Source organism: Hordeum vulgare, chromosome 4H, assembly GCF_904849725.1.
Source record: "Hordeum vulgare subsp. vulgare chromosome 4H, MorexV3_pseudomolecules_assembly, whole genome shotgun sequence".
Classification (NCBI taxonomy): domain Eukaryota; kingdom Viridiplantae; phylum Streptophyta; class Magnoliopsida; order Poales; family Poaceae; genus Hordeum; species Hordeum vulgare.
The window spans coordinates 602445273-602461235 of record NC_058521.1 but is presented as its reverse complement, the minus strand read 5'-3'; the positions used below and the strand labels follow the sequence as shown (position 1 = coordinate 602461235).

Here is a 15963-nt window from a genome sequence, read left to right as displayed (position 1 = left end):
CTTACCCGTTTCTTTCCAAGGACTAAACATGGATTAAAGGTCATTAAATGAAATGCAAAAAGATCATGTTATCCCTACTAATATACTAAAAGTTATTAAATGACATGCTAAAAGTAGGGGCATCGTTGGAAAAAGTGCCAAAAAAGTTAAGTCCCTCCCATAGGTAATTCTTCCTTTAGTCCCAAATACCCCATTTTAGTCACTAAAAGTCCCTCAGGTTTCTTTCACATGGGACTAAAAGGTACTTTTTTAATCCCTACACCAAAAAATCCCTGAAAAGAAACACCCCTTAATTGGACTAATTGCTCATTTAAGTTCTACACATCCTTGTTGATATTTTTTCATTTTTCCTGCTGTGTTACCGGGTTTCTTTGGTTCGTTTTTCTATCCAAAAAATGTTCACTACTTCAAACAAATTAGCATTTTCAATTATGTTTTTGGGACTTTCCCAAAAACTTTGATATGTTATGGATTTTAAAAATGTCCGTGTTTTACAAAAGATGATTAATAATTCAAAATTTATTACGTTGTCAAACTTTTCTTTGGAATTTCTAAAAAATCTGCAAAATTTTCCAACAGTATTCAAGGTCTAATAAAGTTATCAGTCTCATTCGTTAAATTTTCCAACAAGAAATGTACAATGTGTATTATAAATTCATCAAAAATAGGTATTCTAAAAAAATGTTATTCATATATGTAGAAAATGATAAATATGTGTAAAAAATGTTCCTTATCTATACAAAATATGTACCATGTATATGACAAAGTAGACATGATTTTGTTTGTTAATTATGTATTGTAAATATGTTCAACATGTACAAAAACATGTTTCAAATGTATATGAAAAATGTACAATTTATATGTAAGTAATACACATGAAAGAATATAATTGAAAAAATGTTAATCATGTTTTCAAAACCTAAAACATGTATAAAACAATTAGATGTTTAAAAAATGTACAATGTGTACTAAAAGAGTTAGACGTGCAATGAAAGAGAAAGATAACGAAAAGGAAAGTAAAAGGAAAATAAAAATATGAAAATAAAGAAGAAAAAACCGATGAAAACATTAAGGGAAAACATAGCAAAGGAAAGAATAAAAAAAAGAATGAAAATCCTTAAAATAATCACACAAAAAAGAAAGAACCAATGGAATCTGAAGAAAAATCATGAAATTTATAAAATCAAAAACTGAAAAATAAAAAGAAAACACAAAAAAGGAAGTAGGATAAAATACAAACAGAGGAAACAAAAGAATACCGAAGAACACTAGAAAGAAGAAGAAAAAAGTGATTAAAACCAGACAGTCTTACCAATAGACATAAACATTCCCTCAGAAAGAAGAGCAAACCAACAAATTGTTCAAATGTGCGAGCCTTTTAATGTAAAGAAAGATCAACGAAATGACCGGACAAGAAAACATATGTACACTGAAAACTTTGTGGCGAGACGTATATTATCCAAGGGTCGCACCTTGGGGAGCTCCTAGTCAAACTCAAAGCCTTGGGTCAAAGCCTTGGGAAGCTCCTAATCAGTACAAGCGCGTGTTAATGGCCTCATTATGTAATTTTCTCCTCGTGGTTGACCGGCAAAATTGACCAGGCTGGTGGACCATGTCAGCTTACTAGTTGACTTTAAGTTGAAAAAACTAGAGAAAATGCAAAAATCAGAAAATTTCACCGAACTCAATAAAAGTTGGCAAATTTGGAAAAAGTCATCAATTTTGAAGAAAAGTTCACTAGTTTGAAAAAAAGTCCAGAAAGTTTTAAAAAGTTTATTGATTTTTGAACCTGTTCATGTATTTTGCTAAAATGTTTGCAAATTCCAAAAAAGGTTAATCAATTTTTAGAGAAGTTCACGAATTGTTTAAAAAGTACATCAATTTTAGAAAAAAAGATTGCAAATTTTCAAATAGAAGTTCATCAAGTTTATAAAAAAGTTTATCAGAATTTACAAAATTTTATTGGTTTGAATAAAAGTTTTTCATTTTTTTAAAAAGTTCATTAAATTTGAAAAATGTTGGAATTTTATAAAAACCAGAAAAATGAGTAAGGAAAAGAAGCTGAAAAAGAAAAGAAGAAACCCGATCAAAAACCTGTCCAGAAAAATAAATCAAAAACGAACAAAAATGACCAGGGAACCTTCCAAAACCGGAAATAGCTCCCTCCCACGGGAACATAGGTGGGCCCCGCCATTTCTGAATGCTTCCGGTGCCAATTAACAAAATACTTTCTTCGTTCCTAAATATAAGTCTTTTTAAAATTTTACTATGGACTACGTACGGATGCAAATGGACATACTTTAGAGTACAAATTCACTCATCCTTGACGCCCAATTGCTACAACGTGTCGTCTGCTTGACATTCCCTCTGGATTTTTTATTGTTTTTTCTGTATGTTTTTTATTCTATTTTGGTTTTTTGTGTCATTTGCCTTTTGCTTTGTTTTCCTAGTTTTGGAGCATTTTTCCTCTACGAAGCACAATCGTGTTTTCTGAAAAGAATAAAATTTTAGGCTTCAACAAAAAAAGCATAGATCTACTTCTCTTGATGCGCAAGTTTGCTTCAGCGAGTTGTGCTTCTCGCAAAGCAAAAACAAATATGTGCTTTCATAAAAGTTTGCGTCTCATCGAAGCATATATTTGTTTCCTTAATGCTTCTTGAAAAGGGAAAAGTAAAAAAACGTAACCATGCTTTTGTGCTTCTGTTTTTTCTTTCTATTTTTTCAGTAATCATTCTTTTCTTGCCACCTTTTGGTATTCTTTTTTTACCAGATTTTTTAGGATTTTCTTTTTTTCATAGTTTTCTATTTTTGCAGGAAAGAAGTTCGTCGTAACTTGTTAACGTGGGATCTAATTTTAAAGATTAGTGCAATAAATCCAACGGTGAAAATTGTTCTGAATTTGGGCACACGATTCAAACTATAAAATGTTTTGAATAAATCATCTATGAAAAAAATAAAAAATACCCAGGCTGCCAGAAGTGGTGTCACTTATCTGCACCTAAGAAAGTGGGGTGACCGTTTTGGGATGGACGGGAGTCGTTCCTCCTTCCTTGGTTCTTTCCCCGGCCGGTGTTCTGGCCGGCGCCGCCATCGCCAGAACCTTGGCTAGTCTCCCGCCCTTGCTTGCGCGCCTCCCACTGCTGCTCCGTCAGAAGTAGGTGCCCTCCGCCCTGGGCCGGTGCGGGCGCCGCGCAACGTTCCTCGGCGGTCCTGAGGCGGCCGATCAGCTCCTCAACCGAGATCACGCTCAGGTCGAGAAGGGTCTCGATCGCCACCGCGATCTGGGAGTAGCGGGAGGGAACGACGCACAAGACTTTCTGAACGACCCGTACCTCCTCCAGGTTGTCGACGAGGGTGCGCAGCTGGTTGACTAGGCCGGTGATGCGCATGCCGAAAGCATCAAGGGTTTTGCCGTCGTGGAACGTGATCTGCTCGAACTCCACGCGAAGCCGTTGCGCGGTGGCCTCACGTACCCGGTGCACCCCCATGCGCATGATCCTGACGGTGTCCCATGCCTCCTTCGCCGTCTCCTTGACGACGAGGACGCCGAGCATCTCCGGTGGGACGGTCGGAACAGGACGCCTAGCGCCTGTTTATTGTCGCGCACGCATTGCGCGTTGCCTTGGATCGCATCCCAGAGTCCTCAGGACTCCAGGTGCACCTTCATCACCAGCGACCACTCGATGTAGTTGGTCGAGGTGAGGGTTGGGAAGGTGGTGCCGGCGCCCGGTACGAACGGCGCTCGTTCCGCCGCGGCAGCCTGGTGGATTACCACCTGCCGCTCCCGCCTGACGCGGCTTCGCCCACGGCTGCGGTCCCGTGGTGGAGTCTGCGAGCGAGCCTGTCCGCCCGCGCCTCCGTTCAGGCCAGCCATGCACGCTGCTGCGGGCGCGTCCGGCGCTGTCCCGGGCTCCGACCGAGATCGCTCAAAGGCATGTGCTCTGAATACCACTTGTTGGAAACGAAGATGCGCTGATCTCGATCACAGGTAGACAATGGTTTTGCGTCGCGTGCAACTAGCGACTTTTCCCTTTTTTTCACTGCTATTTATCTGGTACAAAGAGAGATGAGGCAGGTAGCGATCCTATCTACGCGCCACGATCCGCTTTGCTCGCGCCATCCCACAAGCTTCAATCGTGCCTCCTATGCTACCTGCGAGACTACCGGGCACGACGTGGTGACCATGTCCGATCCGCCCATGCTAGCTACCTTCACGGCGCGCACAGGTCGCGGCTCGTGACCATTATTTCATGCTGCAAAAGCAAACTAACCTAACTAAGCCAACGGCCAGATTAGCTGGGTGGGGGGGCGGGCTGCCTACGCGGATAAATAATGGAGCCAAAATAAATGTAACTATCATGATTTGTTGATGACACATTAATTTTTGTTTTGAGTCGAGTGACCTCTAGCGGATGTGCAAATAGGAGAAGCAGCAGCTGGAGATGCTCTTAAAGAAACTAAAGATTGACGCGAATGTGAATGAAAAAGACGACACACGCGACGACGAGAGAGCCAAGACTTGGAGACTTGTCCTCCTCCGATGCCATCGTCGCGGGTCGCCGTGATCGGCGCGGGGGCGGCCGGCCTGGTGGCTGCGCGGGAGCTGAGGCGCGAGGGCCACACGCCCGTCGTCTTCGAGCGCGCAGCCGGCGTGGGCGGCAGCTGGCGCTACCAAGACGCGGCGTCGGCGGACCCGCTCGGCGCCGGCGGCGTCCACGGGAGCCTCTATGCGTCCCTCCGCACGAACCTGCCCCGCGAGTGCATGGGCTTCCTCGACTTCCCTTTCGTCGCCGATGAGGGCTCCGTTGATCCGCGCAGGTTCCCCGGGCACCAGGAGGTGCTCCGCTACCTCGAGGAGTTCGCCCGGCGGTTCCATCTCCTCGGGCTGATCCGGCTGGAGACGGACGTCGTCAGCGTCCGCAGGGACACGGGAGGGAGAGGGAGATGGAGGGTGTCGTCCTCCTCCCCGACGAAGCTCGCCGGCGAACCAGAGGAGGCGCGCTCGGAGCTGTTTGACGCCGTTGTTGTCTGCAACGGTCACTTCGCCGAGCCCCGCCTCGCGGAGCACATCGCCGGTAATGCATCCATCCCACTAGCTAAACTAGTTTACAAGGTACAATTTCCATGGCGATCGATCCATCGAATAATTATATGGAGTACGTATTAAGGTTTGTTGATTGATGGATGATGCCATGCATGATGTGCAGGCATGGACGGTTGGCCGGGGAAGCAGACGCACAGCCACAGCTACCGTCTGCCCGACCCATTCCACGGCCAAGTGCGTAGTACTCCCTCCGTCTCAAAATAACTGTCTCAATCTTAATACAACTTTATACTAGAGCTAGTACAAAGTTGAGACACTTATTTTGAAACGGAGGGAGTACATCTCTTCCTACATGATAATTTCTGGCCGGCAACACTTTGTTAGTTTTTGTGGCTAGGCTGCTTAATCAATGTGGTTCTATGCTACAGATTGATTAATTAAAATTTGCAACATGTATCTTATATATATATATTGGTAGGTTGTGGTGATAATAGGATACAATCCCAGCGGGATGGACATCTCGAGGGACATCGCCGGCGTCGCCAAGGAGGTCCATGTCGCAATTCGAGCGGCGCCTGCTGAGATGCAGAGCGCCACTGCCCATGCCAACCTGTGGCTACATCCCATGGTAATATAATCGGTGTCAAAAAATGTCTTACATACATTTGGGATGGAGAGAGCAGTACGTAGTACACAACATCATCACGCCCACATCCAATCCCCACGTCGTCTCGAGCTGTTTCAAATATGGTTGGATACATCCATATATACAGGTGGATCGTGCCGAGGAGGACGGCGGCGTGGTGTTCCAGGACGGCAGCCGGGTGAAGGCGGACGCCATCGTGCACTGCACTGGGTACATGCGCACATCGATCTTGCCAAATTAACGCTCCAATGTGGTCTCAAATCATGCCGCTTATTAATGGAGATCGATGTTTACGTATCGATGGACATGTGCTCGGTCGTCGTAGGTACAAGTACAACTTCCCGTTCCTCGACGGCGACCAAGACGGCGACCCTGTTATCGCCGTCGACGACAACCGCGTGGGCCCGCTGTACAAGCACGTGTTCCCGCCGCATCTGGCACCTCACATCTCCTTCATCGGATTGCCATTCAAGGTCAGTCATCCGCATCATTAATCATATGTCAGGTTAGGTTAGCTCACTTTGATCTACATGCATGCATACGTACGTCCAGGCAATCCTTTTCCCAGTGTTCCAGCTGCAGAGCAGCTGGGTGGCCGGGGTTCTGTCGGGGAGGATCGAGCTGCCGTCGCCGGAGGAGATGACCCAAGAAGTGGCGGCCTTCTACTCGGACATGGAAGCCCGTGGATGCCCCAAGAGGTTCACCCACGACCTGGGAGCAAGCACGGTGCGTGCACCCATCATCTACTATATACTGTTAGAATAATCCGAGGCTTTCCGTCGATCTACCGACGACCAATCAATCACATAAGCACGACATCGAGATTTGTTAACGAGGTTCACCAATATGGCTACATCCCCGGGGCATGACTACGGACGCTCCTCCCCGTGACACCGTCACAATACCGCATCCTGGCCGTCCAGACGCCGGCACACGCCGCCGGCTCCCCGCGTGCCTGTGCTATTATGTTGATATGAGTTACATCGTGTGTCTAACCCCGTTATATATGAGAGGCCTAGGATACAAGTGTCCCATGAGGACACGACTCCATATCCTGTCTAAACACAATACTATCCAGAGTCCAACTGTAACCTACATTGTACAAGAATATTCGACACAACTCTAACAAACTCCACCTTGGCGAATATTCTCCACCACATTGAGTTCATCCATGGGTCAAACTTTCATGTACATTGGACTTGAGATACGCCATGAGCACCACTGCTACTCCCAGACTCCATGTGACTCCACCTGCAACTGTAGTCCCTTCTCGTCTTCTTCACAGTCAACCCTCGAGCAAAGTTAAGTTCCTTATTGGATGTCACGTATAAGAGTTATCCATTCAACGTCATCACACACTGATCACTGACCTGCATGAAAGTGAATAACCCACATATTGGATGCCACGTATAAGAGTTATCTGAACTCAACATCCTCGCTCTTCCTTGACCGTCTATCTCAAAGTTGAAAGAATTTCACCGGCGCCGTGTGTCATCCCCGAGTCAAATTCGCAGTTGTCTCATCCTTTTTCCGGATAGTCTCTGACAATGTCCCAAAGCTATAGCACTCCGCCTCCTTCTGTACTTGTCATATGCACCTTCCCATGTGCACTAAACACCACAACATATGCGGCCATGTACTTTCTTCGCTTATGACAATTTAGACTTTCCGTCACTTTCTCAGATTCTTTATGGTCAACTCCTGTCCATCAACTAGCACCGATAGACCCAGTCATCAACTTCAATTTGGTACCCGTCAACACTGCTTCAGCACCCTTTACACACTTTGTCCGACAACATGTTTGACCACCAGTGCCTTGTTCTGTAGCTGTGTCCCGTGCTTACCGCACACCTCGTCGCTATCACCGCGTCGAGCCTCTGCTGTCCTATTCAAGTTTTCCAAGGTCGCGAACCCACACCACTCAACCCCCACTGCAGAGAACCACCGATCATCACCGACCGATGCCGAGTATCACGTCTCCATCAGACGAGTGGTACCCAGTCCAATCCACGTGTCTCTCGCTATCCCACTGAAATAGGCTACGATTCTCCGAATTCTTACGCCGTAGCCCCTCCATCAGCACAGAGTGAAGTCTTTCGCTAGACTCCAGCTCCACCTTCAACATGACTCCATGTAGCTGGCCGTGCTACCCCGCGCCCTGTCGACTTCAAGTTCTCATGTGTGCACTGTCTTGAATCAACCATGCGTCATAGTCTGTTGACGCCGCACAAGCCCTCAGACCTGCACCACGTGTTTCCACGCCCCAGAAGTCGACCACCATCAGCATCACGCTCCTATGTCGTCGTCGCTGAAATCACCGCCTTCTTCTGCTTTGATCGACATCACGTCGATCCGTCAGACAGTCCAGTCCGACCCAGCCGAAAATATCGAACTGTAACCATGCTCCACCTTGTGTCATATCCGCCCGCACATCCCGGTGCATTACTTGACACCATATGTATGCATGATCCCGCCACAACGCGCTCCAGACTCCTCCGAGCCATATACGCACGTCGTCATCCTGTACGTAAACTGTAGGTGTACCAAGCAAGAAGACAATGAGGAAATCCCTGTAGTAGACTTTCCATATGCACACAATCGTAGAGATTCAAACTCCATCGTGTTTCCATGCATGCTTGTAGCGTCTAGATTGATTTGCCTCTCCCTGACCTTGCTCAAGATGGTCAACACCAGCATTCAACGTGCATCTATGAGTCCAGACGCATTCCTTTTTCCCCAACAAAACTCGTGTCACAGCTATGCAGTACATCGCCACGTCCACAACTTACAGCCAGCCATCTGCAACACAACGGCACCGCGCCTGGGCCTCGTCCAGCCTCGCCTTGGACCGGCCTGCCCACCAGCTGATAGAGCCCCACGTCTTAGGCCCCATGCTTGGGCTGCCTGCCCTTCACGCCACCTGAACCTGGGCAACATGCTGCTGCCCTACAGGACACGCTGCCTGCCCTAGCTGGTCTGCCTGCACACGCGGCTCCGTAGCTATTCCAGTGCCACCGTCGCTAGGTTGCCCAACCGGATCAAATCTATCCGATCAGCCCCGAAGCGCTGGCTGCACGTATGTTACGCCGCCGCTGAAAACCGATCTGCATACTCTTCCTGCTTCCGATTGCTTCCTTGAAAATAATATCACCACGAATCCATCTGTTCCAGACCGTGTCCGCAGCAACTCATCGACGATGCATGCCAATTTCCTTCTGCTTCAATGATCATCCCGCACAATTTCATAGATATTTTCTTCCTTGTCTCTAGATTAACAACCAAAATTTCTTCGAACCTTGCTCATGATACCATTTGTTAGAATAATCCAAGGCTTTCCGTCGATCTACCGAGGACCAAGCAATCACACAAGCACGACACCGAGATTTGTTAACGAGGTTCACCGATATGGCTACATTTCCGGGGCATGACTAAGGGCGCTCCTCCCCGTGACACCGTCACAATACCGCATCCCGGCCGCCCAGACGCCGGCACACGCCGCCGGCTCCCCGCGTGCCTGTGCTATTATGTTGGCATGGGTTACATCATGTGTCTACCCCCGCTATATATGAGAGGCCTAGGATACAAGTATCCTATCAGGACACGACTCCATGTCCTGTCTAAACACAATACTACTCAGAGTCCAACTGTAACCTATCTTGTATAAGAATATTCGACACAACTCTAACATATACCCTGTGTAAATAAATAAGGAAATATAAAACCAAGTACACAATTTTGTTCATGCTTGGCTAATGACTGAACTTGGCATTGCAGTTCGAGTACGAGGACTGGTTGGCGGAGCGGTCCGGGCTGGAGAGGATGGAGGAGTGGAGGAGGGCGATCTATGTCGCGGCGAGAGGCAGACTGAGGGGACGGCCGGAGAGCTACCGGGACGAGTGGGACGACGACGCCCACCTGCTGGACCAAGCGCATCGTGATTTCGCCAAGTACCTATGATATATATGCATATGCATATATGATCTTTGCTACGGTTCTGTTTCTATTACTGCTAGGTGGATTGGATCGCATCATTCTTCTTCGTGACACCAATAACTTTTGTGCTTGACATCAAGATGAGTGATGTGTGCCTTTGTAACCATCTGGGATTTTAGCCCGTTTTGATCAACATATTCAGGTGAGGGCAGTTCATAAAAAAAGATGAGTGATGCAGTTCATAAAAAGCAAAAAGTGGAATCAAACCCGGCACATATAGGCGATACATTCATGATACTATAGACCAACATCATCCATCTAAGATAAATGTCGCCAGCAACCGAGCCAGGATTGAAGCAAATTCCGGTCCAAATAATTTCTGGCAACATGAATAAATATTAGCACCTACTCCCTCCGTTCGTAAATATAAGTCTTTTAAGCGATTTTACTAAGGGACTACATACGGAGCAAAATGAGTGAATCTACACTCTAAAGTATGTCTATATACATCCGTACGTAGTCCTCTAGTGAAATCTCTAAAAAGACTTATATATGGAACGGAGGGAGTATAACTACTCCTCGTGACATTTCTAAAATAATAAATTACAAAATAAGGCTCAATTGCCAATAAATTAGAATTTAAACCCAAAACAAATAAGAAACCAACAGACTAAATAAAAACGTTGATATGCAAGCAAACAAAGATCATCTACAAACGGCATCGGGTCGACGATTGATTCAGAATGATCACGACAAACAGCAATTGGGTGTTTGGATATATAACATATAAAATAGTCTCAAAGTTTTGAACCACAATTCTATATTAATAATGAAGTAAAAAATATAAATACAAACATAATTTAAAGTGAGCTAATATATTATTTTCGCCCCGAATTACTTGTTGCGGAAATGGAGCGTTCATTTCCGCGACAAGTAATTCGGGATGGAAGGACTATATAACATATCAATATATTGAAACCTTCAATACATATGCTCGTCTCACTTGGTTTTGAATATCAGGACGATACTCAGGAATTTGTTTTTTCTTTTTCATATCACACTCAATATCATTTGGATTAAATTCATCGGCATTTTTATGTGGTTGCACCGTTGCAGTGGCTCTACTTCTATTTTTTTTGGTCACCATTCACATTTTCGTTGGTTGCTCTATAGACAAAAAAAACACCTGTAAAATTTAGTGATTCAAGTTAACATTCAGCTATCAAGAGGAAAATGTCTAAATCAACGACTAGGTTCACAAAGTTTTCGTCATTCAAATGGATAATCCCCACGTACTCCCTTCGTTCCTAAATATAAGACCTTTTAGATATTTCAATATAGAATACATGCGAAGCAAAATGAGTGAATGTACACTCTAAAATAAGACTATATACATCTGTATGTAGTCCATATTAATAAAATATCTAAAATGTCTTATATTTACGAACGGAGGGAGTACATACATCAAAATTGAAGGCCTAAACCTATGCATCCGATGGCCACATTAATTTGTAATTTTATCTACCGAGTAAAGAGAGCATGAGTAGTAGAGGATGCTGATAATCAATTTGTAATTTTACCGCCAGTCATTCTCCATGATTTGTAATCGTGAGGTGAACAGCTACATAACGGGCTGGCAGGTAAGGTGGAGAGGCTGGAGCGATTGCTATCGAGTAAAACATGCGTTCCTCCCTTTTTAGGCCGAGGCCTGTTGCTAATTTTCATCAAGCAGAATAGAGAAAGAAGCCCAAAGCAGTTTTGCCTAGAAAACCTTGACGTACACGTGGATTTGGTCAGCTGAAAAATGACGTCGTACAGCTTCGCATACGCAGCGAGCTCGGGCAAGTGCTCAGGGTAGCTGGGCGCTGGCTCCGGCGCTCCCCCACTTAATAGCATCATCACTACATAACTTTTTTTGTTTGCGGGGGGACGAGTGCAGTTGCTGATGACCGTAAAAACATTAAGAAGAATCAATCGTCGATATTTTTCTAAGAATGCATGCATCGTCGATCTGATCATATACATTTTGTATATTATCATTTTGGCATCCAAGGCTGCCCTGGTCAGTACAAAAGATTCCACCCTGATGACTGTAAAAACATTAAAATGATGCATTTTTTCTTCTTCTAAGAATGCATGCATTTTTTGTTTTTGCAGGGTAAATGCATGCATCATCGATCTGATGATATATTTGTGTATATTATCATCTTGGCATCCAATGCTGCCCTAGCCAGTACAAAAGATTCCACGCTGACTTTGGAATTTGCAAGGTCAACTTCTACTGTCTGCAACACATGTATAACTTGAGGGCCAGGAAGGGAAAGCGTACCTCAGAGCAGGTGAGTTTGTAGTAAGCGGCAAGCAGAAATGGCAAACGATTCTGCGCGCGTCCGAGTGATCCGCAGGAGCACCGTGAAGGCCTCCGTCACGCGGCCCGGCGCCGTGCTTCCCGTCTCCAACCTCGACCTGCTGTATTACCCCATGCCGCTCTCGATGGTCTGCGCCTACCGCAGGCCCTCGACGGGCGGCGGTGGCTTCGTCGACGTCGTTGCCACCTTCGAGGCCAAGCTGCCGTCCCTGCTGGACCACTTCTTTCACCTCGCTGGCCGCATCGTGGCCGACCCGCGCTCAGGTCTCCCGGAGGTGCACTGTTACAACCAGGGCGCGGAGCTCGTCGTCGGCGAGGTCGGCGTGGCGCTGGCCAGCCTGCACTTCGGCGACCTGGACGCGTCGCTGGCGAGGATCGGCGTCCCCGTCCAGTACGGCGCGGACGTCGCGCTGTCGGTGCAGCTGGTGTTGTTCGCCTGCGGCGGGTTCGTCGTAGCCTGGAGCACCAACCACGGCCTCGCGGATGGGTGCGCGCTGTCCATGATCGTTGACGCGTGGCCTGAGGTCGTGCGGTCCGGGACGATCGTCGCTGCCCCGAACTACGACCGCTCCGTGTTCTGCCCTCGCGCTGCGCCGTCGTACGGCCCTTCGGTGGGCGAGCTGTTCATGCCGTTGGCGAGCGATCGTCTCGTCAACTCCCTCACGGCCGGCGGCTCCTTGGTCGGCCGCACCTACTACGTGGAGGAGCGAGACCTCGCCATGCTGCGCGTGCAGGCGAGCGGCGACGGGGAGCGCGGCGCGAGCCGCGTCGAGGCGGTGTCTGCGTACCTGTGGAAGGTGTTCGCCGCCACCGTGGGTTCGTCCGACGAGAATTGCCGCATGGGCTGGTGGGTGAACGGGCGACGGCGTCTCACCACCGCGCCGGGGGAAGCCATGCGCAGCTACGTCGGCAACGTGACGACGTTCGCGGTGGCGGAGGCGAGCGTGGACGCGATCCAGCGGCAGTCGCTCCCGGAGATCGCGTCGATGATGCGCGAGTCGATCAGGTCGACGGCCACCGACGAGCATTTCCAGGAGCTGGTGGACTGGGTTGAGGAGCACAAGGGCAACGACAATGGCAAGGCTGCGGTGAAGTTCGTGGAGACGGCGACCGTCGGGCTGGGCAGCTCGGCGATGGGCGTGACGTCGTTCGCGTCCTTTAGCATCTACACGGACTTCGGATTCGGGCGCGCCGCCATGGTGATGCCTACGTGGGTTGACTGCGGGAGGCTGTGCTCCGGCTTCGTGAAGATCATGGCGCGTCCGGAGGATGACGGTGGTGGTGGTTGCTGGATCTTCGGCATGTCCGTTTGGCCGAAGCTCGCCGCGGCGTTGGACTCCGACGAGCAGCGCATCTTCAAGCCTCTCACCGCCGAGTATCTCGGCCTCGTGTCAGCAGAAAATTAGTATAGCCGACCCTGGCCGCATGCATGCATGGCATTAATTAATTTTACAATAAGAGGACCAGCGATCCCAAAAAATAACTTGAACTCTCAGCGTCAACCGGCTGAAAAGAGACTTGGTATCCGCCTTCTTCGTTGTGCAACACAGTGTCTGTTCTTTCCTCGATTCTAATCTCTCTCTCTCTCCCCCATCCCTTCTCTCACTAGTAAATTTACACGTATACATACTTCGACAAAATAAACTGATTTTTACTTTTCTAAAGCCACGACACTGCTTTTCGGTAGGAGAAGCTGGTGTGGGTGCCACCTGATGGCGCCTCCTATGGCACGCCTGTGCGTACTTATCTTGTTTCTGCACATTTTGATCCACCTGAGTAAAAGTTGGGTGGTGCCTTTTTCTCTTTGTTGTTTGTGATTTATGCCCAGTTACATAAAAGCAATGCTAGCCTGCTTCTGACATATTATTATAACAAGGTTTAATCGCATCAGAGTCAAAGGAGCTAATTTGGTGCAAGAAAAAAAGCGGGCAGAAAAATCCTCGCCAAGGCCACAAAGAGAATTAAATACAGTGCTAGCTACTCGCAAAAAATAGAGGTAAACTATATAGCTACAACAAGCAAAGATCTTCTGGAATGGCCTTTAGTAAGACTACCTGACTACTTGCAGACTTTCAATCAAGAATATTTGACTACTTGTAGACTGTTTTTTATTTACCGTTAAATATAGCAGCAGACAGTAACACTTGCACCCTCTCGTAAAGGGTTACCTCCTTGAGGAGTTCTACAATAGTTCCACCAACTGGATCACTTTTGCGTTTTTGTCAATCCCAACAATCTTCATAGCTAGTCAATTGATTACTTCCATGTGACCATCCATCCATGAGAGAGAGGCCTGCAATTGAAAAGCTTTCTGAAAGAGGTCAAACTCACGAAATTGAAAGCACACTGCATTATCAAGAGATATATCATCTAACCAACCAGCATTGGGGAAATCAGCACCCAAAAAATCATTTTTCCAACGTCCTCCTCATACCCACTGCCCATGATGCTTACCTGTTTAGCGAAGAAGTGTCAAGAGATGGTTATCTGTTGTGGTACTAAACAAGAAGGTGATAAAAAATAGGAAGAGATCGTAGGTTGTTACCTGCTTCCCATTAACCTCCTCCTCTCCTCGTCAGGTCACCATCCCTGCTTCCTCATGCTGCCAATACTGCACACTCTGTGGTTGGTTCCTTCAATGTGTGGCCACAAGAGATGGTTATGCTATTATTATTCCAATAAACTAAAATATATGTTAAACCGCCCGCATGATTAATAACATATCACAATTAAAATTTTAACTTCTAGCTTGCACACATTCATCCTGCACACAACTGGTACCTCCACCCAGGCTTAATCCATCTTAGTAAAACAAATTAAGTACGGTTAAGCAAGCATCACTCAGGCGTACAATCTTCTCCTCCTTCTGTACTTGCACCATCTGGGGAACAAAATTACAGTTTGGTTAAGCAACCATCATTAAAAAAAACAAGTAGCATGGGTCTGCAACTCTGCATTAATAATCATATAATTTGTACCAAATAATAAAAGATGGTTAAGAGGGCTCCCTCGTACTCATATCTAATATGATTACAATATGTGCAATAAATTAACATGTCATTGTCAATCTCGAGCTATTAATTATTCTACTAACCAACTAAAATGACAAAGCAGACATCATCATCCCCGAGCAATAAATTCTAAAATGTCTAGAGCGAAGAATAAACATACGTTTTTCTCGACCTTGATGGGAATCGAACCATAGGCACCAGCAAAAATATTAAGGTTTAACGGAAATGTTTAAACATTGTACCTTTCAACAAATGCTAATACTTGGCGCCCCATGCCTTCAGTTGCTGATGTCTGTGAGTTTAATTATTAGTAGACCGTCAGACACAATTACAGAAATATCACATGAGTATGCATACCTTTGATTCTAGGTTCGCCGAGATAGCTGATTTCATTGATGATTTAGCACAGTCTAGTTGGGTTTGGTCAACTGCAATAAAAAATGATGTTTCAGTCAATAAATGAACCATAAAAAACCCAATGACTGATGAACAAACATAGGAGAGTTAAAGTCATCCGTCCCTGCTTCCCATTAACCTCCTCCTCTCCTCGTCAGGTCACCATCCCTGCTTCCTCATGCTGCCAATACTGCACACTCTGTGGTTGGTTCCTTCAATGTGTGGCCACAAGAGATGGTTATGCTATTATTATTCCTATAAACTAAAACATATGTTAAACCGCCCGCATGATGAATAACATATCACAATTAAAATTTTAACTTCTAGCTTGCACACATCCACCCTGCACACAACTGGTACCTCCACCCAGGCTTAATCCATCTTAGTAAAACAAATTAAGTACGGTTAAGCAAGCATCACTCAGGCGTACAATCTTCTGCTCCTTCTGTACTTGCACCATCTGGGGAACAAAATTACAGTTTGGTTAAGCAACCATCATTAAAAAAACAAGTACTCCCTCCGTCACGGTTTAGAAGGCACAGTTAGACTTGCGTGCGTTTTCAAA

At 46.4% G+C, this 15963-nt stretch overlaps 2 protein-coding genes across 2 annotated transcripts; both read left to right on the top strand.

Annotated features, from left to right (window-relative positions):
• Positions 1–4540: 4540 nt before the first annotated feature.
• Positions 4541–9798, top strand: LOC123447511 (flavin-containing monooxygenase FMO GS-OX-like 4). The gene is made up of 7 exons (XM_045124119.1): positions 4541–5075; positions 5208–5278; positions 5523–5672; positions 5818–5900; positions 6016–6163; positions 6243–6416; positions 9465–9798. The coding sequence occupies exons 1-7, from the start codon at positions 4541–4543 to the stop codon at positions 9645–9647; spliced, it is 1344 nt and encodes a 447-aa protein (XP_044980054.1). The 3' UTR covers positions 9648–9798.
• Positions 9799–11968: 2170 nt separating this feature from the next.
• On the top strand, positions 11969–13565 carry LOC123447510 (coniferyl alcohol acyltransferase-like). The gene has a single exon (XM_045124117.1). It carries the CDS (start codon positions 11991–11993, stop codon positions 13395–13397), a length of 1407 nt encoding a protein of 468 aa, XP_044980052.1. The 5' UTR covers positions 11969–11990; the 3' UTR covers positions 13398–13565.
• Positions 13566–15963: the final 2398 nt, after the last annotated feature.